This window comes from Panthera leo, chromosome C1 (assembly GCF_018350215.1).
Source record: "Panthera leo isolate Ple1 chromosome C1, P.leo_Ple1_pat1.1, whole genome shotgun sequence".
Classification (NCBI taxonomy): Eukaryota; Metazoa; Chordata; class Mammalia; order Carnivora; family Felidae; genus Panthera; species Panthera leo.
This window is the reverse complement of record NC_056686.1, coordinates 217,336,833-217,364,159: the sequence shown is the minus strand read 5'-3', so window position 1 is coordinate 217,364,159 and position 27,327 is coordinate 217,336,833. Positions and strand designations below refer to the sequence as shown.

The 27,327-nt window shown below is 46.9% G+C and overlaps 2 protein-coding genes across 14 annotated transcripts in view; both read right to left on the bottom strand.

The window, feature by feature from the left end:
• Positions 1-11,346, bottom strand: part of RBM44 (RNA binding motif protein 44) — a 48,347-nt gene extending 37,001 nt beyond the window's left edge. For 4 of the 7 annotated variants that reach the window (XR_006205788.1, XM_042950701.1, XM_042950707.1 and 1 more), the window contains exons 1-2: positions 11,167-11,273; positions 170-259 (exon numbers count right to left, since the gene is read on the bottom strand). Coding sequence is in view for 6 of the 7 variants with exons in the window: in XM_042950701.1 (XP_042806635.1) it covers positions 170-242 (73 nt within the window). In the remaining variant the exon portion in view is untranslated. The other 3 variants (XM_042950703.1, XM_042950702.1, XM_042950704.1) reach the window with 3 other exon arrangements.
• An 8,451-nt stretch (positions 11,347-19,797) lies between these two features.
• Positions 19,798-27,327, bottom strand: part of LRRFIP1 (LRR binding FLII interacting protein 1) — a 140,212-nt gene continuing 132,682 nt past the window's right edge. For 6 of the 7 annotated variants that reach the window (XM_042950696.1, XM_042950698.1, XM_042950693.1 and 3 more), the window contains 5 exons: positions 26,445-26,494; positions 24,753-24,870; positions 23,805-23,884; positions 22,613-22,717; positions 19,798-20,662 (listed from right to left, as the gene is read on the bottom strand). In XM_042950696.1, the coding sequence (XP_042806630.1) occupies positions 20,552-20,662; positions 22,613-22,717; positions 23,805-23,884; positions 24,753-24,870; positions 26,445-26,494 (464 nt within the window). In that variant the 3' untranslated portion in view covers positions 19,798-20,551. The remainder of the gene's footprint in view (positions 20,663-22,612; positions 22,718-23,804; positions 23,885-24,752; positions 24,871-26,444; positions 26,495-27,327) is intronic. The other variant, XM_042950694.1, reaches the window with a different exon arrangement.

Genomic DNA, 27,327 nt, shown 5'->3' with positions numbered 1-27,327 from the left:
CCACATTCCCCAGAAGTCACCTGGGTTTGCCAAATTAAAACCGTGCCGCATCCCACCTCCTCGCCACAAAGAAGGCTTGAAGACATAGCAACACCGGAGAACTATCTAGCTCGATTACGTTCGGTCCCTCTCTCCACCTGCAATAAAGCCAGCTGGCCTGGCCCCTCACCTTTCCGGACGTTTCCTCCATTACTGCGGTAGGCTTTACCAGGAGCTATCTGCTTCGCTGCGGCAGCCTGCATCTCCCAAGGATTTGCCTCTAGAAGAGGTGTAAACATTGAACAGACTCGGCGTTATATTTAAAAACGCTATCAGAAAATCAAGAATTTGACAAAATGGCAATTATACAGTCAAAGATTCAAAAAGAGGGCTGATAAAACTGGTAGGACATTTGAACAACTTTCATAAAAACGTGAATTGACAGCTACAGAATAGATTCTACTATTTAAAGAGACATGACACATTCTTTTAAAATTTCCAAGAAACATTAAAGATTAGAGGCAAACAATGTATTAGGCCACCCAAAAGTCTTAATCCAAAAAAATGAGTACTAAAGGCTACAGTATGGCCCACTGATGTCAAACCTGGATCAAAAATGTTTCAAAAATGTTACAAATTTTAATAGATCTATTAAAACCCAATTAAATGGTATATCCATAGAATGGAACATCTTTCAGCAACAAAAGGAACAAACCGAGGCAAGCAATCTCCTGGAGTAACCTCAAAAGCACGCCGAATGAAAGAAGTCGGACAAAGATCACACACTCACGATTCCATTTAAGTGAAGCGTACAGAAAAAGCAATTTATAGACACAGGAAGCAGATTAATGGTTGCGTGGGGCAGGGGATGGGAAGAGGAGTTAACTGTAAATGGGTATAAGGGATCTTACTGGAGGGATTAAAATGTTCTAAAGCTGATTTATGGTGTGATGACTGCACCACTTGACGGAGTTTTTAAAACTGTACTTTTGAAATGAGTAAAACAGACCTCAAAAACGCTGTTTTTAAAAGGCACTGACAGGGGCGTCTTGGGTGGCTCAGTTGGTTAAGTGTCTGATTCTTGACTTCGCCTCAAGTCATGATCTCATGGTTCGCGAGATCGAGCCCCGCGTCAGGCTCTGTGCTGACAGCGCGGAGCCTGCTCGGGATTCTCTCTCTCCCTCTCTCTCTGCCCCCTCCCCCACTCGCACACATGTGCTCTCTCTCCCTGTCACAATAAACATTAAAAAAAGAAAAGTCATTGGCAAGGACTCTTTGAATCCAGCTGCCACGTGAGGAAGTCCAAGTTAGTCACTTAACGGGAAGATCAAGGCCCCCCAGGAGCTACATGAATGACCCCAGAAGAGGCCAGCAGAAGAAATGTCCGGCCGACACACAAAATCATCTTGGGACTTCTGGCCCCTAGTTATCTTCACTGTCTATACCCCTAGAAAGCTAAGGTAGCTTCCACAGAATTCTGGTGACCAGGTATTACAAAGGTTCCTGGGAAGTTTGAAGAAAAAACCTGATTTCGTTCTAATTCTCCATGAACTATTTCAATTGGTGACCCTGGACAAATCATCGAGGTTCACTTGTCCTGTGCTACAATGAGAAGACATTACAGTTGAGCTTTGAACAACACGGGGGTTAGGAGCACCGAGCCCCCATGTGTAACCCTGACTCCCCCCGAACTTAACAAAAGCCCACCACTGACTGGAAGCCTTACCAATAATCCGAACAATTGATGAACACATATTTTGTATGTTACATGCACTAAATACTGTATTCTTACCACCAAGTAAGCTACAGATGAAAAAGTTATTATGAATTTCATAAGGAAATACACATACAGTAGAGTACCATCTAGAAAAAACTCTGCATAAAATATAAACGGTCCCATGCAGTTCAAACACGTGTTGTTCAGGGGTCAGCTGTATAAAGCAGAAGGGCTCACTCCATGGAGACAGGCGATCTAGCTTTGAATCCTGACTTAGCTACTTACTAAGCAGTACAAACTTCAACAAGTGAAAACAAATTGGTGACAATGAGAGCACAGACTTTCTAAATACATGGGACCTGGCCAAAGTTATGACTGAAAGAAGCCACAGCTTTAGATGCTTGTTATTAAGTCAAACTTAACGAACTACGATCATAAGCAGTCAACTCCAGCCTCAGTCCATACAACAGCCAATTCTTGAGCTCAGGATCCCGAGTTCAAGCCCCACGATGGGTACGGAGCCTACTTTAAAAAAAAAAAAAAAAAAAAAAAGAGTATAGAAAAGATCGAAAGTACTTAAATCAAAAAAGAATTAGTTAAGACAAAAGCAGAAGTGACTGATTTAAAAAGAGTGAAAAATAATAACTAAAACCAAAAGCTATTCTTTGAAAAAATAAATAAATACCTGACAAATCTGAGAAAGGACTAAGTCACAATGAGAAAAGGAGCATTTTAATAAGAGATTTTTAAAAAAATTTTGGGGGCACCTGGGTGGTTCAGTCAGTTCAGTGTCAGACTCTTGGTTTCAGCCCAGGTTATGGTCTCATGGTTTGTGAGTTTGAGCCCCACACTGGGTTCCACACTGACAGTATGGAGCCTGCCTGGGATTCTCTGTCTCGTCCTCTCTGCCCCTCCCCTGCTCATTCTCTCTCTCTCTCAAATACATAAACTAAAAAAAAAAAGTTATTTTAAAAACTGAGATTGGTGGGGCTCGGGTGGCTCAGTCAGTTAGGTGTCCAACTCTGGCTCAGGCCATGATCTCGCGGTTTGTGGGTTTGAGCCCCGCGTCGGGCACAATGCCAACAGCTCAGAGCCTGGAGCCTGCTTCGGATTCTGCGTTTCCCTCTCTGCCCCTCCCCTGCTTGCACCCTTGCGCTCTCTCTCAAAAATAAGCAAACTTTTAAAAAGTTAAAAAAAAACCAGATTGCTATACACATCTCTGATGGATAAATGAAAATTTAACCAAAATAGGTAATTTTCTAGGAAAATAATAAAAAACTTAACAGAAAAAGCTGAACAGAAAACCAGTCAGGAAAAAATTTAAAAGGCCATCAAAGATCCATCCTATATCAATTCCTATCAAGCCTACTAAATTCTTTAAAAAAATTTTTTTTAATGTTTATTTATTTTTGAGAGAGACAGAGACAGAGCACAAGCGGGTTAGGGGCAGAGAGGGAGACACAGAAGTAGGCTCCACACTCCGCACTGAGCCCAATGTGGGGCCTGAACTCATGACCCTGAGATCAAGACCTGAGCTGAGATTAAGAGTCGGACACTCAACTGACTGAGCTACTCAGATTCCCCAAAGCCTACTAAATTCTTATTTCATCTGTATAAGCAGGAAAATTCTAGGTCAAGTGAACAAAATTCTCACCTGAGTCATAAAAATAGAGTCCTGACCCCTTAATCAATTCCCAGGCTTGTGCCAGTTTACAGACCCAGAAAACCTTGAATGAAGGGGAATCTGGGTCCTTTTGAGGAAGGACCCCAAAAATACACTAACAAAAATTAAAACCGTTAATCTTTCTCCTAGCCTTTCCCAAAGGGACTTATAGCCTTTTACTAGGCTAACTGTATACTGGAAAAAAGGAAATAATCAGACCTTTCAGGGACTACTGGCTCTGCACGGACACTGATTTTAGGAGACCCAAAATGTCACTGTGGCCCAGCCCTCCAACCAGAGTAGGGACTTACGGAGATCAGATGATCAGTGCAATTTCAGCTTGGGTCCATTTTGTAGTGGGTGCACCGGGTCCCTGAACCCATCCCGTGGCTATTTGCCCAGTTTCAGAACGCACAGTTGGCAAAGACTCCTCACACTGGTTCCCTGACCTATTGAGTAAGGGCTATTACACGGTGGGAAAAGCCAAGTGGAAGGCATCAGAAATGCCTCTACCTAGGAAAAGAAATGGTAAATCCAAGCAATATCACATCCAAAGGGACTGCAGAGATGCGTGTCACCACCAAGGACTCTAGGATTCCCAGATCCCCACTCAATTCTCATATTTGGCAGAAGACACATACATCTTGGAGGTGCCAGTGCGTTTATCATACGCTTAACTAGGTGGTGACTCCAACGGCAAGGGCTCAACCAAATGTGGTTTCATTGCCTGAGCAAGCTAGCACACCTTGCGGTACCTGGTTCGAAGCCACTGACCTGGCAAACGTGTTCCAGGTAGGAAGCCAGGCTACCACAGGGTTCATGCTGTATGTTTTCTTTCCTTAAGAAGTCGCAGTCCCGCACTGCCTGGAAACAGCTGTTTCATACCCGTGGCCTAGTCTTCAAGTTGTTTTATGGCAGCATGATAAATCTAGTCCGTTACTACATCATGGCCAGAATCTTCCACACGCTTGAGAGTACATTTTCTGACTACAGTACAACTAAGAATAATTAAAAGGATAATAATTTCCCAAGTATTTAGAAATTGAACAAAACACTTGTAAATAATTCATGGGCAAAAAAAACCCATATCACAATGGAAATTAGAAAATATTTTAAACTAAATGATGAAAATACAACATATCAAAAGTTGTACTGCTTAGAGGGAAATATATAGCTTTAAGAGCTTATAACAGAAAAGAAAAAAGGTTTAAAATCAATTATCATTTTAAAATATTTATTTATCTTGAGAGAGGAAGAGAGAAAGAGAGCAGGGCAGGGGCAGAGAGAGAGGGAGAGAGAGAATCCCCAACAGGCTTGCATCAGCACAGAGCCTGACACAGGGCTCGATTTCACAGACTATGAGATCGTGACCTGAGTCAAAACCAAGAGTCAGATTCTTAACCAACTGAGCCACCTAGGCACCCCTAACATCAGTTATCTGTCTTAAGAAACTCGAAAAATTAGAACAAATTAAACCCACACAAAACATTTAAGAGCAGACGCAAATTGCCAATATCATACATGATAAAGGAGACATTCTAGAACCTTCAGACATTAAAACAATGGTAAATGCAATGAACAACATTATCTGATAAATTCTACAATTCAGACACATTTCCTTGAAAACTACAACCTTCCAAAACATATATAAGAAGAAATAAACAATGTGAATAATCCCATCTCTCTCTCTTTTTTTAATATTTACTTTTGAGAGAGAGAGAGAGAGAGAGTGTGCAAGTGGGGGAGGAAAAGAAAGAGACAGGGAGACACAGAATCCAAAGCAGGCTCTGAGGTGTCAGCACAGAGCTTGACGTGGGACTCAAACTCACAAACCATGAGATCATGACCCGAGCCGAGGTAGGACGCTTAACCGACTGAGCTACCCACACAGAGCCCCCCTTTTTAAATTAATGAATAGTCTTATATCTCTTAAGAAAATTAAGCCTATAACTAAAAATTTTCCCTCAAAGAAAATTCCAGATGCAGATGGTTTCATTGATGAATTCTACTTGTCTACTAAGGTAGAAATAAAGGCAGAATTCAACTTTGGTAACCAAAGTCCTTTAGAAAAGTGAGGAAGAGGGAAGTCTTCCCAATATGTTTTACAGATCTAGCATAACCTTGTTACCAAACCCTGAGGAACCTGCAAGCAAAAAATAAAAATACCAATAGCACATAGAGTCACATATCCTAAAATAACTTTTTTTGCAAAACAAATCCAGCAACATATGAAGGCCGTCAGTCACTGACCAAAGTTAGGGACTAAAGTAGAAAAATCACGTGGTTCTCTCAGTAGATGCAGAAAAAGAATTTGATTAAACATTTGTCAAAACTCAGAACCTATTCATGGTAAAAGCTCTCAGTAAACCAAAACCAGTAAGGAATTTCCTCAGTCTAATAATGGGTATCTACAGAAAAGCTGAAAGAATAAAAAACCATATGGACAACATGATTGATGGTGAAAAATCGAGTAATTTCTACCAAAAACAAAACATTTGTTCTCTTACCACTTATTTCATGTACTAGAGATATTAGCCATGTAATAAATAAAAGGCATACAGACTGGAGAGGAAAAAAAAAGTTAAACTACTTTATTCACAGACCACATGATAATGCACAGACAAAAGCTAAAAAGATAAAGAAACTACTACAACTAATAGGTGAATTTAGCAAGGTTGAAAAATAAAAGGCCAAGTGCATTTCTATATTCTAGCAACAAAGATTTGGAAAATGAAAATTTTAAGAGTATCATTTACAAAAGCATCAAAAAACATGAAAAACTTACTGGTTAAATGTAATGAAAAATGCATAAGACTTTTACGTTGAAACCTACAAAATACTACTGAGAGAAATTAAGGCAGAACTAAATAAAAGGAAAGATATACCATGTTCATGGATCAAGAGACTCAGTATTGTTAAGATCTGTTCTCTACAAATTGAACTACACACTGAACACAATTTCAATCAAAACTGCAGAAGAATTTTTTGGGGGTAGAAGTTGACAAGTTGATTAAAAACTTATATGGAAATGCAACAAACCTATAATAGCCAAAACAATTTAGAAGAAAGTTAAATGACATGTATCTCAAGACTTATTATGAAGCTACAGTATTTGCAATGTAGTATGTTAAACTAATAGATTATGAGAGTCCAGAAAGAGAGCCACTTTAGTTTTGAGAAAGGCACTAATTCAATTCAATGTGGAAAGGAAGGTCTGATGCATATTCAGTAAATGGTGCCGACACAACCAGATTTTTGAAGGGGAGAAGAAAAATACCTGGACCCCTCCTTTACATCATATATGGTAACAGAGGTGAGGTGGATCATATTTCTGAATGTAAAAATCAAACCTGTAAATTTTCTCAAGGAAATATAGGAGAATACATTCACGACTTTGGGGTAGGCAAAGATTTCTTAGAATATTCTTAGAATACAAAAGGTATTAACTAAAAAGGTGTTAATTTGAACTTCCACAAAATTTCAAAACTGCTGCTCATCAAAAGACACCACTAAAAAAGTGACAGGACAAGACAAAGACTGGGAGAAAATATTTACAATTTACATATCCAACAGAGGACTGTTACCCAGATTATGTAAAGAACACACACAAATCGAATTTTAAAAAAAGCTTCACTTGGACATTACTTCACACACATAACATAAGGCATACGGAATGTTCTTAAATGTATGGGAAAGTGCTCAACATCATTAGTCATCAGGGAAGTGCAAATTTAAACCACTAACATACCATTTCACACTCACTAGAATGGCAAAAAAGAAAAAAAAAGAACACTGATTAACACCAAATATTGGTGAGGGTGCAGGCAAACAGGAATTCATAACAACACTGCTAGAGGGAATGCAAATTGTTAAAACTATTTTGAAAAACTGTTTGGAAGTTTCTAATGATGTCAAACATATACCTACCCTCTTACCAGTAAGTTCCATTCCAGTTTCAGGAATGTATACCCTTCTCTAGAGAATCATTCTTAAATAAAAATTCAATATAAAAAAATAAATAAAATAAAAAATAATATTGAATAAATGTAAAAAAATACATAATGCAATAATGACTGAATCTGTTTGTTAAGTCATATGCTAAGTGTTGAGGATACACAGTTGATTAGTCTCCACCCTTGTGAAACATGATGGACACATAACAAGTGATTTCCAAACATGGGATGGGAGAATGGAGAGGGAGCACATAAATTTTATTATAGGGTCCCTTTTCTCAAACTTGCCCAATATGAGAATCGCTTGGGACACTTTTTAAAAATACACATTCCACAGCTTAATTGGGGCCAAGAAATAATACTCTAGGAAATTTCTATACTCTAGAGATTCGGAAAGACACAAATTGCTATGTGTGACATAAAATGACCTGCCCTAGTCTTAGGGTTAGGGAAGGCCTTCCTGAGGAACTGTCATTGTCGTTTAAACTAAGATCTGAAAGACATGCAAATAGGAGTCTGCTATCATAGTGACTACTATATCAATTTAATATTGATTTTGACATAAAGGATATAATGTCACACACACAAACACATTTGGAATTTTTAAAACTGACAGTTGTATTTAAAAAGCAATAAAAACTAATATTCTAGCCTAGTAAGAGAAATATAACCTACATCTACTTTGAATTTCACAGATAATTAAGTCGACAATATAGCATGGTTGATAAAGGTAAGGGAAATCTTATAAAGAAAGTGACATCTAAGCTAAATCATAAAGGTCACATAGGGGCTAACCACTAAGAAAGAGCATCTCAAAGGGAAAAGAGCATCTCCAGTTAAAAAAACAAATATGGTGGGGCACCTGGGTGGCTCAGTCGGTTAAGTGTCCGGCTTCGGCTCAGGTCATGATCTCACAGTTTGTGAGTTCGAGCCCCGCGTCGGGCGGGCTCTGTGCTGACAGCTCAGAGCCTGGAGCCTGCTTCACCTTCTGTGTCTCCCTGTCTCTCTGCCCCTTGCCTGCTCATGCTGTGTCTCTCTCTGTCTCAAAAATAAATAAACATTAAAAAAAAACAAATATGGGATGGCCCCCAGGTAAAGAGGGGTAAAAAGAGGAGACAAGATGATATATTTAATATGTACCAAAGTGAACTCATCATCATTGGTGGTACACTCACTCAACTAGGAACAAAGGAGAAGGAATAATTTTGTATTATTTTTCTTTTGGATGGGAAGCGATGGGAGATGATGAGTTCATTTTATACATAGTAAGTTCTAAGTGCCTGTAACATGTACAAACTGAAATAGATATACAGTTGTGAAGCTTACAGATAATCTGGGCTGGAAGTATTCAACCTCTAATTTCATGTTTCAGAGATTCTTTTTCAGCTAGTAACAGAAAAAAATTGGCCTAATACCAAGAGTTTAGTAGCCTTTTGTTATTTTTACTGCCTTAAGACTGGCTCATGGTTGTTAACCTTTGGGGTTATGGAGTTTCCAAAGATTTGATAAAAATCACACACTTAACTTCCCTGAGAAAATGCACATACACACACATATAATTTAAAGGATTTATGGACTTTATACCACATTTAAAAATTCCTAGTAACTCCTGGCTTACAGGATTTTACTTAAGTCAGTAAAGATCCTACTCTAGGAATTCCAGGTAAATATTTAAAATAAAGAGTAAGACGAACAGAAAGCTAGCTTATCAAAATAACTGACATTACAATACATCAGTGGTTTCTTATTTTTTGCGCTCAGAAAGTCTTCACATTCTTAAAAAGTATTGAGAACCTCAAGGAGTATTTGTTTATGTGGACAGTATCTATTAATACTTACCACATTAGAATTAAAATAGAAAAATCTTCGATATTTATTAACACTAACAAACCCAATACTTAGCATAAGTAACATTTTAAATGTAAAAATGTGTATTTTCAAATATATTAGTAAGAAGGGCATTAACATTTTGCAAATCTCTTTAATATCTGTTTTAGCGAGCTGGGATCTCATTCATATCTGACTCTGCATTCAAATCTTCATTCAATGTGTTGCAGGCTTCATTCTTTTTTTTTTTTTAATTTATTTTTTTAATTTACATCCAAGACAGCACATAGTGCAACAATGACTTCAGTAGTAGATTCCTTAACGCCCCTTACCAATTTAGCCCATTCCCCTCCCACAACCCCTCCAGTAACCCTGTTTGTTCTCCATATTTAAGAGTCTCTTGTGTTTTGTCCCCCTCCCTATTTTTATATTATTTTTGCTTCCCTTCCCTTATGTTCATCAGTTTCGTATCTTAAAGTCCTCATATGAGTGAAGTCATATGATATCTGCCTTTCTCTGACTAATTTCGCTTAGCATAATACCCTCCAGTTCCATCCACCTAGTTGCAAATGGCAAGATTTCATTCTTCTTGATTGTGCAGGCTTCCTTCTTAAATGTGAACAGATGCCCAACGTCAAAAACTTTGACAAAAAGAAATATTTTAGTACAACAAAAACACTTGTAAATCATTATATCTGAGAAGGGTCTACTACCCATAATATAGAAAGAACTCTCAGAACTCAACAAAAAGACAAGAAAAAGGTTTGAATACACAATTCTCCAAAGATGTACAAATGGCCAATAAACACATGAAAAGATACTCAATATATCAGTATTAGGGAAATGCAAATCAAACCCACAAAAAGATGCTTTATATCCTCTAGGATGGCTATATTATCATTTTTTAAAACACACACAGAAAATAAGTGTTGGCAAGGGTTTGCAGAAACTGGAAGCCTCATATATTGTTGGTGAGAATGTAAAATGGGGCTGGCAGCTTGAAAAACAATCTGGCAGTTCCTAAATAAGTTAAATACATGCCCACGTGACCCAGCAATTCCACTCCTAGGTATGTACCCATCTTTATTGTGTCCTCCCGGTTCTCATTTCCCAAACGATTCCCTCCCGTGTTTTCAATCCCAGAACCAAGCCAGAACCACAGGACTCTCCCTTGACACCTCCTTCATCCCTACCAGGTCTTGTCACTTTTAACATCCGACACAGCGTCAAGCGCCAACAGACTCCCACACGGACGGCGGCAATAATCTTTCCAAAATGCAAATCTGATCGGCTCAACCTATTGCTTAAAACTCGGCAACAGATGGTTGTTGTTCTTTGGATGAATAAGGACTAAAACTCTGTAGGATCTCCTGCGAGACCCTCCAAGGGCCTGGGCTCTGCGTTAACCTTGGCACCTTGGTCCCAGACACACCTGCCTCCTTCCTGGCACAGGTCTGCCACGTGCATTCCGCGGGGAATCCCCCTCCTGGGCGGCCACCCAGAACTCCCGCTCCTGCTTGACCTTCGGGTCCCACCCTAAACGTCCGTTCGGCGGGGTCCCTTCCCCGACCCCCCCCCCCCCCGCAGCCCGGGAACCGCTGCCAGGCCGGCAAACACCCCACACTTCCGGGGGACTGGTGTCCACCACCTGTCTCCTTGTCCGGACGCGCCTGCCCGCCCGCTGCGAGGGCTCCTCGAACACGTGTCACACCGATGCACATACGGGTGACTGTCCACCTGCTCGGGGAAAGTAACCGCACCTGTGCGATAGGTCCGGTAACTTCACTCCAGGCCAGGTTTTGGGGTGCAAATGCGCCTCGGCGCTGGTGAAGCGAGGCTGGGGGCCACGCCCAGGGCTGAACGTAAACGTACCAAATTGGGGGATTCTGGAACGCCCGGGCCACCCAGGAACGCGCAACCCCGGGGCCTTGGCGGCCAACCCGAGCCCGGCCCCCACCCGGCCCCCGCCCGGCCTCCTGCCTTGGGGCCCGCGGAGGAGCCGCCGCCGGGGACGCCCTCCTTCACACCTCCCGGCCATCAGCAGCGGAGGGACCTCGCCACCACGCCCGACCACCGCTGGACTTCGCTGCTGCGGACCCCCAGGTCCCGGGCCTGTGCCCCGCGTCCACGCCCAGCGCACCTCGGAACCGCGTCGCCGCCGCCGCTGCCGCCGCCGCGCGAGAACGCGACCTCAGCCTCCGACTCCAGGCGAAGCCCGCACCGCGTGCTGCCGCGGGGCCTGTCGGGTAACGGACGCCGGCGGCCCGCCCACCGCCCGGCGGGGGCTCCCATTGGTCGGCGCCGGCAGGGGCGGCGCCGTGATTGGCCCGGAATGTGGGCGGGGAGGCGGGAACAAGGCAGCCGGCTGGCGGTGTGCCAAGGCGAGCGCGGGAGGCGACTGTGGCGCGAGCGGAACCCCTCCCTGCGGTGCGGCCCCAGACCGTGGTGTGGACGATGTTGTCTGCACGGGCCCAGCCGCTCCCTGTGCGGGCCCAGAGCCCGCGGAGTCCTCCGCCGGCAGTGGCGGGAGAGCCCCCGGTGCCAGCTGTGGTCAGGCAGCCCTCCCCGACAGGTGTCTCTTCCTGCGCCTGGCACGCCGCCGCCCTCGGGCAGTCCGCTAGGGTATCCCCACCAGGAGGGGCCTGGGTGACATGCGCAACATTGAAGAGAGCACCAAAACCCAGTCATCAAGACCCCATTTCAACGCAGTCCTTTAAGGAAATCAAAATCCCAAGTAGTGGAAAATCCCAAGTATGGTTCTGCAAGGCACAGCTATCCCGTCTTTAAAATGGGCATATTTTTTTCATCCCTGGTGGATTTTTTTGGCATTAACTTTTTTCAAGTTTATTTATTTTGAGAGAGGGAACCAGAGGGGAAGGGGCAGAGAGAGAGAGGATCTGAAGCAGGCTCTGCGCTGACAGCAGGGAGCCGGATGAGGGGCGCGAACTCACAAACCGTGAGATAACGACCTGAGCCAAAGTCAGATGCTTAACGGACTTGGCCACCCAGGCGCCCCTTTTGGCATTAATTTTGATTTTTACTCGAATCATTATGTTTTGAATTTATTTTTTTTTAAGCTTTTATTTGAGAGAGAGAAAGTGCAAGTGTGTGTGTGTGGGGGGGGGGGGGTGGAGCACAGAGAGAGAGGGAATCCCAAGTAGGCTCCACACTGTAAGCTTGGAGTCTCGTGTGGGGCTGGAACCCACAAACCCTGAGATCAGGACCTGAGCCGAAATCAGATGCTTAACCAACTCAGCCCCCTCCGGCACCTGTCTTTATTATTTTTTTTAAGACTGTTTCTTTTCTTTCTTTTTTTTTTTTAATTTTTAAATTTTTTAAATTTAAATTTAACTTGAACTTACAAACCACCGAGATCATGACCTGAGCCCAAACCAAGAGTCAGAGGCCTAACCGACTGAGTCACCCAGGTGCCCCAGACTATTTTTTTCCTTAAAGATTTTATTTTTAAATAACGTCTACCCCCAACATGGGGCTTGAATGTATGACCCAGAGATCAGGAGTCTCATGCTGTATAGACTGAACCAGCTAGGCGCCCCTAAACTTGTTTAAAATCATTTAAGATTGTGGGGGTGCCTGGGTGGCTAAGTCGGTTGAGCGTCTGACTTTGGGCTCAGGTCATGATCTCATGGTTCATGGGTTTGAGCCCTGCGTCCGGCTCTGTGCTGATAGCTCAGAGCCTGGAACCTGCTTTGGATTCTGTGTGTCCTTGCTCTCTGCCCTTCCCCCACTCGTGCTCTGTCTTTCTCTTTCTTGAAAATAAACAAACATTAAAAAAAAAAATTTAAGATTGTGCTAAAAGCTTATCTTTATTATTTCTGGGGGGGGGAGGGGAGGAGGGGGGAGGGACAGAAAGAGGGAGAGACAATCCCAAGCAGGTTCCACATTGTGAGTGCAGAGCCAGACTCGGGGCTCCATCCCACCACCCTGAGATCACGACCTGAGCCGAAATCAAGAGTCCCGCGCTTAATTGACTGAGCCACCCAGGTGCCCCAAAGGCTTAGTTTTCTGACATCATCTCCACATTTCCCACCAGCCCCGGGGCAGTGGGATCCTTGCTTCTCTTCACCAGAGTTCTGGGACCCTTAGAGTCTAGCCTCGGCCAACACCTCCTCTGCCCGGCAGCTCTAACGGGTCTGGACTCACATCATTGACTTGGGGCTTAAACTGTTGTGATGTGAAGTTTCCCATTTTATGGAATCCATCAATCTCTTTGTGATTTATTGCGGTGATTTTTTCCCCCCACCCCATTCCGAGTTCAGAATGATGGCTACTTACACAACAGGTTCCTCTTGCCTTTTAGGATTCGATTTTTTACATTTAATTTCTCCCTTCTGACTTTTATTAAATGTTTTAGCATCGTGAAAGTTACTTGTGTCCGTGGAGAAAACGCAGAACAGTGCGAAGAGGAAAATAGAAATCCTGCGTCATCTTCTCACAGGGCCTCACTTTAGAAGTTTTGGGGGTGCTGCACGGAGACACCCACCACTGAGATCCTCTCCCACCCCCCACCCCCCTCCAGTGCCCTTATGCTTGCTCACCCGAGCTGTTAACACCTCATGCCACAAACACCTACTGACGTCCTGCTGGGTACCAGGCGGGCTGAGGAGTACAGGGCCTGAGGCAGTGCATCTGAAAGGACACACTCTAGCTGATGGCACGGGGACTTCGTCGTGGGCTGGGATGTGTGGAGCAGACTTGAGATTCAGGACAGTGGCGCGGAGCCTCAGTGGCACGGAGCCACAGCCGGGGGGTCCTCCGGGAATGCATCCAGTGCCCTGAGCCAGGCTGGTTGTGCCCCGGAGGGGACCTGTCTGTCTTTGCACCTTTGTAATATCTGTAGCACCTGGTGGAGGGGCTTTTATCAAAGTTATCTAAGCTGGTGGTATTTTTTTTTTTTTAACTTCCAGATGACTATTAGAACAACTGTGAGATTCACACCCCCTTCCCCCCAAAAAAGAAAAAACTCAAAGCGATTTTCCTAAGAAACGTATTAAGTCTCTACATTTGGGAGAAAGTTAACAATCTCTATGCTATTTACTCTTACTATACATCTCCATAGTGTTTCATGCTGTATATCTCATAGCAGAACGCACAGATTTCCTCTAATACAGGTTCCCAGGTATTAAAAGCTCCTTCTGGAAACTTTTTCTTGTCTTGATTCGGCTCTTGGAGTCATTTGTGCGGCTGCAGGCACCTTTGCTGAGATGAGGACTGGCCGTTTTCGCCCAGCTAAATCAGATTTTTCCCACATATTTTGTTTTCACATTGATGTATTCACGGGTGCATTCTCCCGTGTTTTACTTTGCTAAATCTTAACTGTGCTGACTCTTGGGAAATGCTTTTCTGGGTCTGACCTTTTGTTTTATATTAGGTATGCAGAAGCCAGACTTTTTTTTTTTTTTTTCCCCCACAGACTGGGAGGAGGGAGCGATGATTGTTTTGTTCTTTTTATGTTCCTTTTTCAAATTAGAACTAGGTTTTTAAATTTTTTTTTTAACACTTATTTTTGAGAGACAGAGACCGAGCATGAGCGGGGGAGGGGCAGAGAGCGAGGGAGACACAGAATCTGAAGCAGGCTCCAGGCTCCGAGCTGTCAGCACAGAGCCCGACGCGGGGCTCGAACTCACGGACCGCGAGATTGTGACCCGAGCTGAAGTCGGGCGCTCGACCGACTGAGCCACCCAGGCGCTCCTAGAACTAGGTTTTTAAGATTAATAAATTAAAATGTCTCGGTGTGGGAACATTAGACCACACGATCTTCAGCCCCACTTAGTAAAATCACGGTGGGTGAGGAATTACTGCTCTACAGAATTCCAGGCTGGGTGAGGCAGGTGAGAAAACCCCGGCAGGCCAGAGCCAAGAAGCCAAGGCGGCTTTGCCCTGGGGTAGTTTACAAGACAAGCTCAGGCAGAAAACTCTCAGCACCCCAGCATTGGGGATGGGGCAACATTTCGTTCAAAGCGGAAGAGAGCCAGACAGGGGTGCGGTCTTCAAAAGGCAGAGCTCAAGGGGGAGCGGGGGGGGGGGGGGGGGTGGACTCCATGTGTGCTCATGGCGGTGGTGACGGGCCCAGAAGGCTAGCGGTGAGGGGCAAACACAAACCTCAAGATCCCTCCTCCCTTATCCTGGCACCCACATCTAAATACAGAATACGTGCCTCTTGAGATTTAGGGAGTTCTTTTTTTTTTTTTTTAATTTTTTTTTTTAACGTTTATTTATTTTTAAGACAGAGAGAGACAGAGCATGAACGGGGGAGGGGCAGAGAGAGAGGGAGACACAGAATCAGAAGCAGGCTCCAGGCTCTGAGCCATCAGCCCAGAGCCCGACGCGGGGCTCGAACTCACGGACCATGAGATCATGACCTGAGCTGAAGTCGGACGCTTAACCGACTGAGCCACCCAGGCGCCCCTAGGGAGTTCTTTTAGCGTTCTTGGAACCAAGGCCAATGTGGGCGGGGGGGGACCCCCCCAAAAACACCAAGCAATTTTTGGACACAGAGGCATGAACTGAATTCTAACATGATCTACCGGAGATAGCGTCAGCTTCCACAGGTAAAGGGTTTAGTCCTCCAAGGCTCTCCTCGCCACCCCACCCCCCACAGGCTGTCACCTGTGCTTCTGACCAACCGGCTACAGATTGGAGGCTCCAGTGGCCTCCGCTTTAGGTTCAGTTAATTTGCTGGGGGGGCTCACACGGCTCACAGGACTCAGAGAAACACACTTACCAGCTTATTAAGAACATGATAAAAGATATGAAGGAAGAGATCTATCGGGTGAGGTCTTGAACAAAGGAACTTCTGTCCTTGTGGAGCTTGGAGGCTAGGTTGGTGGCCACCCACGGGGATGGGCAACTGCAAACGGAGACACTCAGCCGCTCAGGACTCGAAGAGCCTGCTTCGTACTCAGTGCTCTCGGGGACAGAGGAGGAGCCACCTGGCAGGTGGTGAGGGGGGCTATTCTGGCAGAGAGGGGAAAGGAGGAAGCAGTGGGGGTTAGGAACCGACCGTACGTAGAGATCATACCAGCCAGCAGAAAGGCAGTGTGGGGGCAAGTGTGGGGCTGGGGCTTGGGACAGCCGCCTAGTCCTCGAGAGACTGGGAACAGGGTGGGAATCTAGTCCTGGAGGCTCTTGGACACAGGGCAGAGTCCCCGACCCCTGAGCTGGGGATCGGGCTACGGGTGCAGGGAGCCAGGCAGGTCCACAGACGGCAGCTCTCGCTTCCAAATACCCAGACAGGCATGTGCACCCGTCTGGCCTGGCCATTTGGAGAAACACGCCAGATGCTTATGCCCAGTTTGAAAATCTGAACCTGGGGCGCCTGGGTGGCGCAGTCGGTTAAGCGTCCGACTTCAGCCAGGTCACGATCTCGCGGTCCGTGAGTTCGAGCCCCGCGTCAGGCTCTGGGCTGATGGCTCGGAGCCTGGAGCCTGTTTCCGATTCTGTGTCTCCCTCTCTCTCTGCCCCTCCCCCGTTCATGCTCTGTCTCTCTCTGTCCCAAAAATAAATAAAAAAAAAAAAGTTGAAAAAAAAAAAAATTAAAAAAAAAAAAAAAAAAGAAAATCTGAACCTGGCTGTCTCCACCTGGCATCCGACCCCATCCCATGCCACCCTCTTCTGTGGTTATCAGTGTGTGTGGCCATTCTCTTCCTTGGGACCACCGCCCTCTTAAGGTGGGCATCCGTCTGCTGTCCCCCAAGAGCTCAGCACTGCACAAAGCAGAAATCCATATTTGCTGAATAATAACATAAAATTTCAAAAACATCAACAGTAAGTTTTGATTCTGTAGTTTACATTTCAGATGATCAGAATGCGAAATCAGAAACAAAAAATGGAAACTAACACCTCCCAGCGGCTCTGAATTGCATCTGACTTACGTTACCCATTTCTATTGTCCACTTAGCATGTCTTTTTAATGGTCTCTCTACATCCCAAATGCCATTTTGTTTCTAAAAACGAAAACACTTTGTAGGAAACATTCAACAGGGATCCTGGTCCAGGTTTTCAACCAACTCTTTTCTTCTCCCAATTTTCTAACTCAGCTTAAAGCTGTGGTTCTCAATGGGGGATGCTTTGGCACCCCACGCCCCCAACAGACGCTTGGCAATGCCTGCAATACTTTTCTTGATCACGACTTGGAGTGGAGCCTGTTTGCCTCCAGTGGGCAGAGGCCAGGGATGCCGTTCAACAGCTCCTGATGCCCGGGACGGCAGCCCAGCAACCAAGCGCCATCCCGCCCAGGGCGTCAGTAGTGCGGGGTCGAGAAATTCCGGGACGAAAAAAAGCCGGCAACAAATTCCCGTAGCTGTATCTGAATCTGAGGAGAAGCTGTATTACGTGAAATAAATTTGAAAATCATGTTCTATCTTCCTCTGGATTAGGAAGTGTGCCTAAAATGGATCTGCTCTTTTTGCAAAGATGGGTGTGAAAGGTAGACACGGAAGGTTTGACCTGTTTGGAGCCGCAGTTCTGGGAAACGCCATCTTCCCAGGACTGGGGAGACAGGGAGCCCCCCTCCTACCAGTGGCGAGACTTCCAGCCAGTCCTTGGGCTCCGGCCTTTTCGTCTGTAGCCTCACAGGGTTTTTGTGAAAATTAATTCAGTGAAAATATGTATCTAACTGCCAGGCCCGTGGAAGTGCTGCGTGTGTTTGCTATTATTATCTGTGATCTCTGTATGTGGATATTTTGCTGGTTAAACATAGTTGTATTAAGATGTCGGTTGTAGAAGAAACCTCGATCCTCAAAAAATTAGAAAAAACCCTACCCTATGACCCAGCAGTAGCACTGCTAGGAATTTCCCCAAGGGATACAGGAGTACTGATGCATAGGGGCACTTGTACCCCATTTTCACAGCAGCACTCTCAACAATAGCCAAATGATGGAAAGAGCCTAAATGTCCATCAACTGACGAATGGATAAAGAAATTGTGGTTTATATATACAATGGAGTACTACGTGGCAATGAGAAAGAACGAAATATGGCCCTTTGTAGCAACGTGGATGGAACTGGAGAGTGTGATGCCAAGTGAAATAAGCCATACAGAGAAAGACAGATACCATATGTTTTCACTCCTATGTGGATCCTGAGAAACTTAACAGAAGACCATGGGGGAAGGGAAGAAAAAAAAATGGTTAGAGAAGGAGGGAGCCAAAACATAAGAGACTCCTAAAAACTGAGAAGGAACTGAGGGTTGATGGGGGGTGGGAGGGAGGGGTGGGTGGGTGATGGGTATCGAGGAGGGCACCTGCTGGGCTGAGCACCGGGTGTTGTATGGAAACCAATTTGACAATAAATTTCATAAAAAGAAAAGAAACCTTGAGGATAAGACAATGAAGTCAACATCTCTTCCTTGCCGGCTGGCCCACTTGGGTCTGAAGAGGGTGTCGGAGAGACCGTGCAGGAAGCCAGGGCTCCCCGCTCCTGGTTGCTTCTTTCTAGTTCACAGCGCCTGTGGTGTGCAACGTAGGCCACCCGGAGGCGCTCACGCTCCAGCAAAGTTAGCTCCCCAGTCCTGGCCCCCGGTTTCCTGCCTGCTGGCGTCAGCCCCCGGGCGCCCTGTGACTTGTCTGTCCTCTCATGGGCGGTGGCCCCAGGCCCTCCAGTGAGGTCTCAATCCTAATTTGCCCTCTCTTGGGTGTTCTCCCTCAGCTCCAGGACATTCTCTAGAATTCTCTTCCACCCTTTCTTCGGAGTTGATGCCCTGCGGTGGGCCGATCATTCTTTATATTAAATTTTCCCCATTCAAATTTTCTAGGTTTGGACCGGACCCAGATATATGGCATTCTTGAAAGAACCCGGAACGCTTAACGCTCATTAAGTAGAATTTCAAACTCGGAAGTCTTTTGAAAACCAACGTATTCTGACAAATCTTAGGTCAACGTAGAAACCACGTTGCTGTGGACAGTTGGGAGCTTCCGCGGGATCAACGCAAGAGGAGGTTTCTGTACAAATACTGGTCCTGAACACGCATCAGCTATAGCAGGTCTGTGGGCACCAACCGTGGACTGGGAATTGGATGATCTGATCTATGGAGTGCTCAGGAAGGAGATCTGAACTGTAAGCTGTCCTCGGCGCGAGGAGACACGAACCCCTCTTGTGCCCTGATGCAATATGACCTTGCGGGCCCTGGACCCAGACGGTGCCGGGGACGGGCCCTCGTGACCTCCAGCAACGTGCTGGGAGCATTTTCTCAAACGTAGGCGCCCCACCCACGTCGCCCACACCAGCACTCTCCCAGGGTCAACACAAGGTATAGCTTCGGGTGACCCTTGGTTTGCGCTCGCTAATGTCCCGAAAAGGTGGCCCGCGTCACCAAGCTGACTTCAGGTGCAATATACACAGAGTAACTAAAAATTAGCAAGTAGCCAGACCTTCTCTACTTCTGTCCTTGAGGAAATCACAGTTGTCTCTAGCCTGTAACTTCCTTAGTTTATTTTTTATTCTAAGAATGCCAATTCTTGGAAGTGAGCTCTTCCGATTCCTGTGAATATACTCTTTGTCTTTTCCACAGGGCAAGGGAAATTAATCGATTTGATAGGCTTAAAAACATGACCCCACGTGTACAGAACAATTAATATGAAATAAAGATCTTCTTTCTCAGTGGGAAGAAAAAAAAAACACAAACCACATGGCTAAAGTCTTTCAACATTTCATGTTTTAATTTTTCTAACAGTACATTCTTTAAAAGAAGTTAACAACTTCAATTCCAAATATAAGGATTAAACAATGCAAATGGAAAGCTGTCATTTTTCGGGGGAGCTATGGCCTAATTACCCTGGAAAAAAGTATCCTTATGATTGAACCGATGCAAAAATCCCTTAGAAAAGCTTCATTTGTTGCCTGTGAAGAGTCTTCTTAAGGTCACTTTTACTTCTAGACCATCCCCTTGTTTCGAGTGAAAAGAGTTTCGCTTGGTAATGGCTTGTGGTTCCACAGTGTTTTGTGTACGAAAAGCATAGACTAAGAGATATTACTGAAGTTGCTCACATTTGTAGATTGTGCCCCCAAAGGAAGTCCCGACACCGTGACATTTCCCCTCAGTTTTCAGCAAGACACAGGAAAAGAAAACCCAAGTCCCAGTTTAGCCTTCACTTCGACTGCCACGTTCAGTGGGAGCCCGGAGCTCCCGTGGGCCCGATGTGCTCGTTAAAACGACCTGCAGGTTCGGAGAGGCGGCCCCGCCGGGGGGGGGGGGGGGGGTGGCGGGGGCCGCAGACAGAGGCATCTGGTGGCCGCGGGGGCTCCCGCGGGCGGGCGAGCAGGGGAGCCGAGTGCCTGGCGGGCCTTCTCAGAAGCAGGGGAGGAAGCAGCAATCCCGGACGACGGCGACAGAGGCCAGCCCGCGAAACAGCGCTCGCCGTCCGCCGCCCAGGCTCGTGTGCAGGGCGGGTGCTCACTGCTGGGACAGCAGGGCACTCCTGTTTGCCTTCATCTTCTCCAGACGCTTCACTAAGTGGCCGTTGCTCACCTCAAGCTCTTCGGTTTTGTCCAACGCGCAGCGCAGCTGCAAACAAAGAGGAAAGGCCGCTTTGAGGAACCCGCTTCCCCCAAACGTAAAAGGGTCGCCCAGATTCCAGCCTACTGGGAAACGCGGTCGTAGCCCGGACCCACTGAGGTCCTAGAGGTCCATACATACGCATCTGTGCGTGGACGTATTTTTCTGGACGATTCCTTAAGTAACACAAAGGACAAGACTCTGGCCTCGTGAGTCACTAGGCAACAGTCATCCTCTGGAACAACTTGGCCCCAGACTCCTATGACACGGTCTTGGGGGTCCTGAGGGTCTCACAAAAGGTAAGGGAGGCAGAGAAAGAAGAGTGGGGCCCAGGCCAGCTGCGGGAGTCCGTCCCCACAGCCTGGGCAGCAAGGCTTCTGAAACCAGAAAGGAACGCCTGAGGCCAGGACGGTCTTTCCTGGAGCCAGGGCCGCAGAGCCTGGGAGTCAGACGGAAGCCCCAACAGCAGGGAGCCACGTGGACCAGCAGGCAGGTGCAGGTGCCCTAAGGTGGGGGCCGGGGAGCGGGTACAGCAGCCACGCGGTTGTGCACACACGCATTGTGGGAACAGGGTGTACAGCCCTACTTCTGATCCAAAACCTCCAGGGAGGGGGGCTGGGGTCCCGAGGTTAGCCCCCTCTGCGTCCCCTCTCACCGGCAAGGGCAGAGGCAGAGACAAGCCCTCTCGGCAAGAAATTTCCCCAAGTCTGGCCTGGAGTGTTCCTACAAATGCCGATCAAGCATAGATTCACAAGACACCCAACGCACGAAGGACAAGCCATCTGACCAGCAGAAGCAAGAAACCACAGGGTCAGGCCCTCAAAGACACGAATCCATCCTCAGACGTGGAAAACGGGACAGCTGTGTGTGACATCTTTGTTTTTAATGTGTATTTTTGAGAGAGAGAGAGAGAGAGAGAGCGAGCATGAAGGGAGGAGGGGCAGAAAGAGAGAGAGAGGGACAGAAGATCCAAACCAGGCTCTGCGCTGAAAGCAGTGAGCCTGATGCGGGGCTCGAACTCATGACCCATGAGATCATGACCTGAGCCGAAGTCAGACGCTCAATTGACTGAAACTCACCCCCACCCCATGTATGACATCTTTAAAGAAATAAGGATACAGTTAACAAAGAAGCAGGACCACATGTGACCACACAACAGGAAAGCATCAGGAATGAATACACTTTAAAACCAGAAAAGGTGAACCGGAAGATTCGTCACCAGTGCAGCCAGGAAGTGGGAAGTACAAGGTCAGGTGGCTAAGAAATGCGCGGGCTGCAGGGACGGTCCGCCAGCCGGCCTTGGCCTCGGGTTGGAACCCCCGCGGGGGAGTGGACACACCAGGGAAGAGGAATACTTAAGGAGGTCATGGTTGCAAACTTTCCGTACTTGACTTAGAAAAAAGACTTCCTGGGGGCACCTGGGTGGCTCAGTCGGTTGAGTGACTTCCGCTCAGGTCATGATCTCACGGTTTGTGGGGGTTCGAGCCCCACATGGGGCTCTGTGCCGAACACCTGCTCGGAGCCTGGAGCCTGCTTCAGATTCTGTGTCTCCTTCTCTCTCTGCCCCTCCCCACTGTGCTCTGTCTCACTCTCTCAAAAGGAAATAAATGTAAAAGAAAAAAAAAAAGAAAATAGACTTCATGGATGCAAGAGACACCACACGCTCTTGAGCCAGCAGAACAGCAAGAAGCCTGCACACAGCACACTAGGGTGAAGTTGTAGAAAATCAGACACAAAGAACTCGAGAGAAGCTCGTCTGTAGGCGGCTGGGCAGAAGGACAGACAGACTCTCAGCGGCAGCCTTGAGAAGGCGGCCCCACGGAGGGTGGTACCATGATGACCGTGATTTGGCCCCAGGCTCCCCGTGATGTAGGCGGATGTCCCCCTCCCTTCCCCCTGCCCTGTGCTGCCAGCTGGACAATCGTCCCGCTCTCCCGGGAAACAGCCTAGAAAATTTACCTCTCTTTGGAGTTTCCGCTTTTCAGCCTTAAGTTCATCTTCTATCTTTTCGGCGTTTTCGGCTGCCGATTTATAACGTGATACTTGACTCTCTAACCTTATTACCTAAAAGGAAGGGAAACACCGTATGTATAAATTCATAGGCCTGTTTTCTTTCTCCAGTTGCTTTATCACATGTGAGACCAAGGGGTGTGGCTTAGGGAATGGGGCGGGGGGACAGACGATGCAAATCGTATGATCTAGCATGTTGGGCTATCGTGTAGGTTCCAGCCACGCAAGCTGTTCAGAGCACCCCCCTGCTGACACCTGCTAGGGCCTCATTCCCTCTCTGACCCCTGGTCCAGAAGGGTGGCTCCCACAGTGCTGCTGTCCCCTTCCCTCCGTGGGACCATCCTGCTGGAGAAGGCAGGTCGATGCAGAACGACACTTAGGCAAAGGACCTCCGCTCTGGTCCAGTGTCTCCTGGGGTGGCATGGCGTGGAGGTGGCAGGGGAGAAGGAAAGCCCGGGAAATAGCAGGGGGGAGGAGTCGGAGGCTTTGGGATGGCAGTCCCCAGCCAGGTCTGCGGCGAGAGACAGAAGCAGCCACGGCCCAGCGGAGACCCTCGGTCCACGGAGGCCACAGCATGCTTCCTAAACGCCTTCCGTAGGATGCCATTCTCACTTCTCTGTCCTCCAACATCCCCCAGAGTTCGAGCCACGCAGACCCATAACTGAGGGGGAGAGAGTACCATTTTTAACTCTCCCTTTGGTTAGGATGCAGTTTGCCCCAAATTTGCCCAGCAGGCTGGAGGCAATGAATACCCCAAATCTAGGAACCAGAGAGAACCACCTGGTTGGGAGAGAAAGACAGAAAAATCCAGGCAAGAGGAATGTCGCTGCGTGAGGTGTTTTAAAATTAAATAAATTATCTTTAAAGAACAAACTTTAAAAACTTCCCAGCCACTTTAGTGATTTTCTACAACCAGGCATTGTTTATAAAGGGTGAGTATCTGTTACAACAGCCCGAATCCTAATAGTGATCTTCCCTTCCCTACTCTCTCTCTGCAGGAAATACACGGAGGACCTTTTTTGGTTCTAGAAATCTGTCTGCGCCTCTCGGTGCTCAGCCTTTCCGAGCGAGTTCTAGCAAGTACAACCTGCTCAATCATCACTGTCACTCTGCCCAATATTGCTTCAAAGCGTGCACGTACATTTTGTTCTAATGCTGTTATCTCTTGCTCAGACTTTGCAAGTTTAAATTTGAGGTCGCTGATCTGTCTGTTGGCATCCCCTAAAGGGTGAGAGAGAAGGAACACGTGTTAAGCTCTTCGGGCTTTTTGAAGTGTTGAAACAATGGTTACTGGGAACCAAGCCCTTCCTTAGTAACCGGCATGCAAATCTGTTAGGTCCTGGCCTGTGGCCCCACACCTGGTGGGGCTGAGACAGGAGAAGGCACGGGTTCTCCAGGAGCCCAGGATGGCAAGTGCCAGGCAGGAGAGCACCTGCGGGCACAGAGGACGAAGAAATGGTAGGTGTGGGGCACACGGGGGGCGGGGGAGACTGGGAGGAGTTTTATCTCCTTTAAGCTTCTTTCTGGTTTACGTGTATAGAAAAACGCCTTTGAATTTTTCCATATAACAGGCTGATCAAAAGGCAGTTATAATCGGGCGCCTGGGTGGCTCAGTCGGTTAAGCGGCTGACTTCGGCTCAGGTCATGATCTCGGGGTTTGTGGGTTCAAGCTGTGCTGACAGCTCAGAACCTGGAGCCTGCTTCGGATTCTGTGTCTCCCTCTCTCTCTGCCCCTCCCCTGTTCACGCTCCGTCTCTGTCTCTTGAAAATAAATAAACATTAAAAAAAAAAAAAAAGGCAGTTGTGTCCAGCGGAGTAAATCCGGTTTCTCATGGGGCGCCACCTGGTGCTATCTTGGCGCACCTGTTCTATTCTTTAGGCTCAGACAGAAACATCCTTGCTCCACCCGCCTGCCCATCCTTGTTCAATCCCACACAGAAACTTCTTTGCACTCTTGTGCTCAAGGGTTTGGGGGCAGCCAAGGGGAGCACCAGGCTTTTTTTGCGAGGATGGTTTTTCTCTTCCAGCGCAAATATGATAAAAATAGGACACGTAAAGCATTCACTCCTACACAAGGGTTGACATTTACTTTGTAGGTCCATTACATGCATGTCTGTCCCGTTTTCTAAGACGTCATCTCCAGGACGCAGGTTGTCTAACTTGCCATTCTTCTCTCTCTCTTCCAGCTGCCCTTTGAGTTTCTTAATCTGAAAACACCCACCGATAAAATAGGTGAATTTCTCCATTCTCAAGGAGACTGAAAAGCTGAGCTTAGAGCCTATCAGGAAGGAAGCAGAGTGTAAAGAAACAATACCCCATAAATACAATCAGATGTTGCTCTGGAGTTATTCCGTGTGTCTGCAAGGTGCCAAAGAATAGGGGTTACGTGATGAGGTACCAGAAAAACGTAGTAAGAGGTTATAATCTACCAGCCACCTGAGTAGGGAGTCTCTCCTCTCTAATAACCAAACCAAGTCAATGAAAAACTTTGGCCGGTTAGTGCTTTTCTCAGAAAGTGATGGCAGAACGGGTGAAAATGGAATTAGATTTACAATATCAGACATACATTATTTTGTAACTTGGGGTGAAAGGTTATTTCTAAGTTTGAAATTCCTCTTGAGTTCAGGAGGAGATGGTACATAAAACACTTGAAGTGTTTATCTAAGGGTTAGGAAGTCGGTGTGCCGGGTCACCTTTTCTTTATTCACTAAGAAGCCAGGAAGGACCTTCTGGATCCCCCCAGGCACAGAAATACTGTAATCGTGTCACCAGCAGAACCGTGTGGTCGCGCACAGAGCCCGGTCAAGGTGCAGGGGTGCCACCTTCAAGGAGCTGGCCCCTGCAGAGCTCTCCTCTGCCCGGGGAGAGCCAGGTAGAGCCGGAAATGCAGTCAGCAGCCAGGACTGCAGAAAGTTACGGTGTCTAGGGGAGTCTCCCAGCCCTTGTGCTGTTAACCTCCATCCCCCGGGGGCCTGGGGGACCTGGGGGACCCCGCCTCCCTGAGCGACCAGCACCACCAAATCAGACCCCCCGCCCCATACTGACCGTTGGTGCTCTCTGCTCTGAGAAAGTAAGTACAGAATTGCGATGGATACACGTTCTTAAAAGATCAAAGGAACCTCAATGCTGCCACCACATTGAGCGCTTTCCCCGATTTTGAGGGAACTCTTCAAGAGAATTGTCACAAGTAAGGCAAAAATACCTTTGATTACGCTCATGAAGGAAAATGGAACTGAGTTTCCTTAGAAAGTGACTGTGGCAGGGCTTAAGAACTATGCTGCATACAAAAAAGACCAAATGGGACAGCTGGTTAGTGTTTCCGGGAGTGGTAGAGAGCCATGAAGGTAAACCCCAATTAAAACAACTTTGATCGGCTGGAACAAGAGAACATCTGCTGGAAAGGGGTGCTGATCGCCCAGAGATCCCAAAACCGACTTCTCTGAGCCGGCGGAAGTGAGAGAAGTGGTGTCTGGGGTGACTCAGTAGAGCTCTTGCCTCGTTGCCTCAATGGCTAATCTAGGCTCTTCACATAAATATTTATTTTAAGCAGCAATTTGCATGGAGCATCCCAAATTCAGTTCTGTGGCCTTGAGTCTTTGGGGACATCCTCTCTACGCCTCGCATGACCTATGATGCCCTACTTGGATAAAAACAGCAAGAACACAGGTTGGCTCGATCATCCGCAGACATGACATGCTAGGGTTTTCCCGACGAAGGGAGACGTTCAGGTGCCCCCCCCCCCACCCCCGCAGAGCTCATAAAGTAATAAAAAGATTGTTACCTGTTCCAATAAGCATTCCCGTTCATCAACAAGCTTTTTCAACCTAATATCTAAAGAAACCAAAAAGACACAGGTTGAGGTGGCTCCGCGTAGGGCACCTTTCAGCAGACCGCCAAACTGAAGAATGAGCATTGAGGTTAGTGAAACGAATGATGAAGGTATTATGCACGTACCACAGCGAATGAGGCCACAGACAGGACTGGGGAGGACGTCAGCCGAGGGAGGTTGAGTTGGGTCAACCTCCTACAACATGCTTATCTCATCACGGGTAGCATCCGGCTGCATGCAAACAGGCTAATCTTCTACTTTGGGTTAACATGCAAGAGCAACCACACTGCAACACAAGATCTCACAGGCTTCATGGTTTAACATCATTAGCAAGGTACGAACGCACTGGGCGTCGTGGTTCATGTCAGGGGCATTTTCATTGTCCTTGACTTTCCGAGTTTATATCCCAGGAGAACTTCTTGCTCTCTTTTCTCTCACAGGCTCACCAGTGTCAGAGCTCTGACTACACGTCCCACGAACCTTAAGTCTGCTAACCCGCTCGTCAAGAGCGGATACTGTCTCGAGACAGACGCGGTAACGCTCCAGGTCCCCGTCACCCTCCCCCACCCCAGACAGAAGCATCTCAGGATCCGTCCCCAACCACTTCTTTGAAGGGGTGTTGAGGAATACGATCTTGAATACAGAGGAGACCAAGGGCTGGGTTTGGGCAAAACCCTACACCACTTTAAAGGACACATCAGGATGGTGCGATGGTGACAGTGATGCTAATGGGTCCTGCTCGGTCACTGTGTCCCCGCTCGGCTCGAGCAGGTGTGCCTTCACCCGCAAAGCCCTACGGGTGTGCCTCAATACTCCATCCCTCTTCTACAGGCGA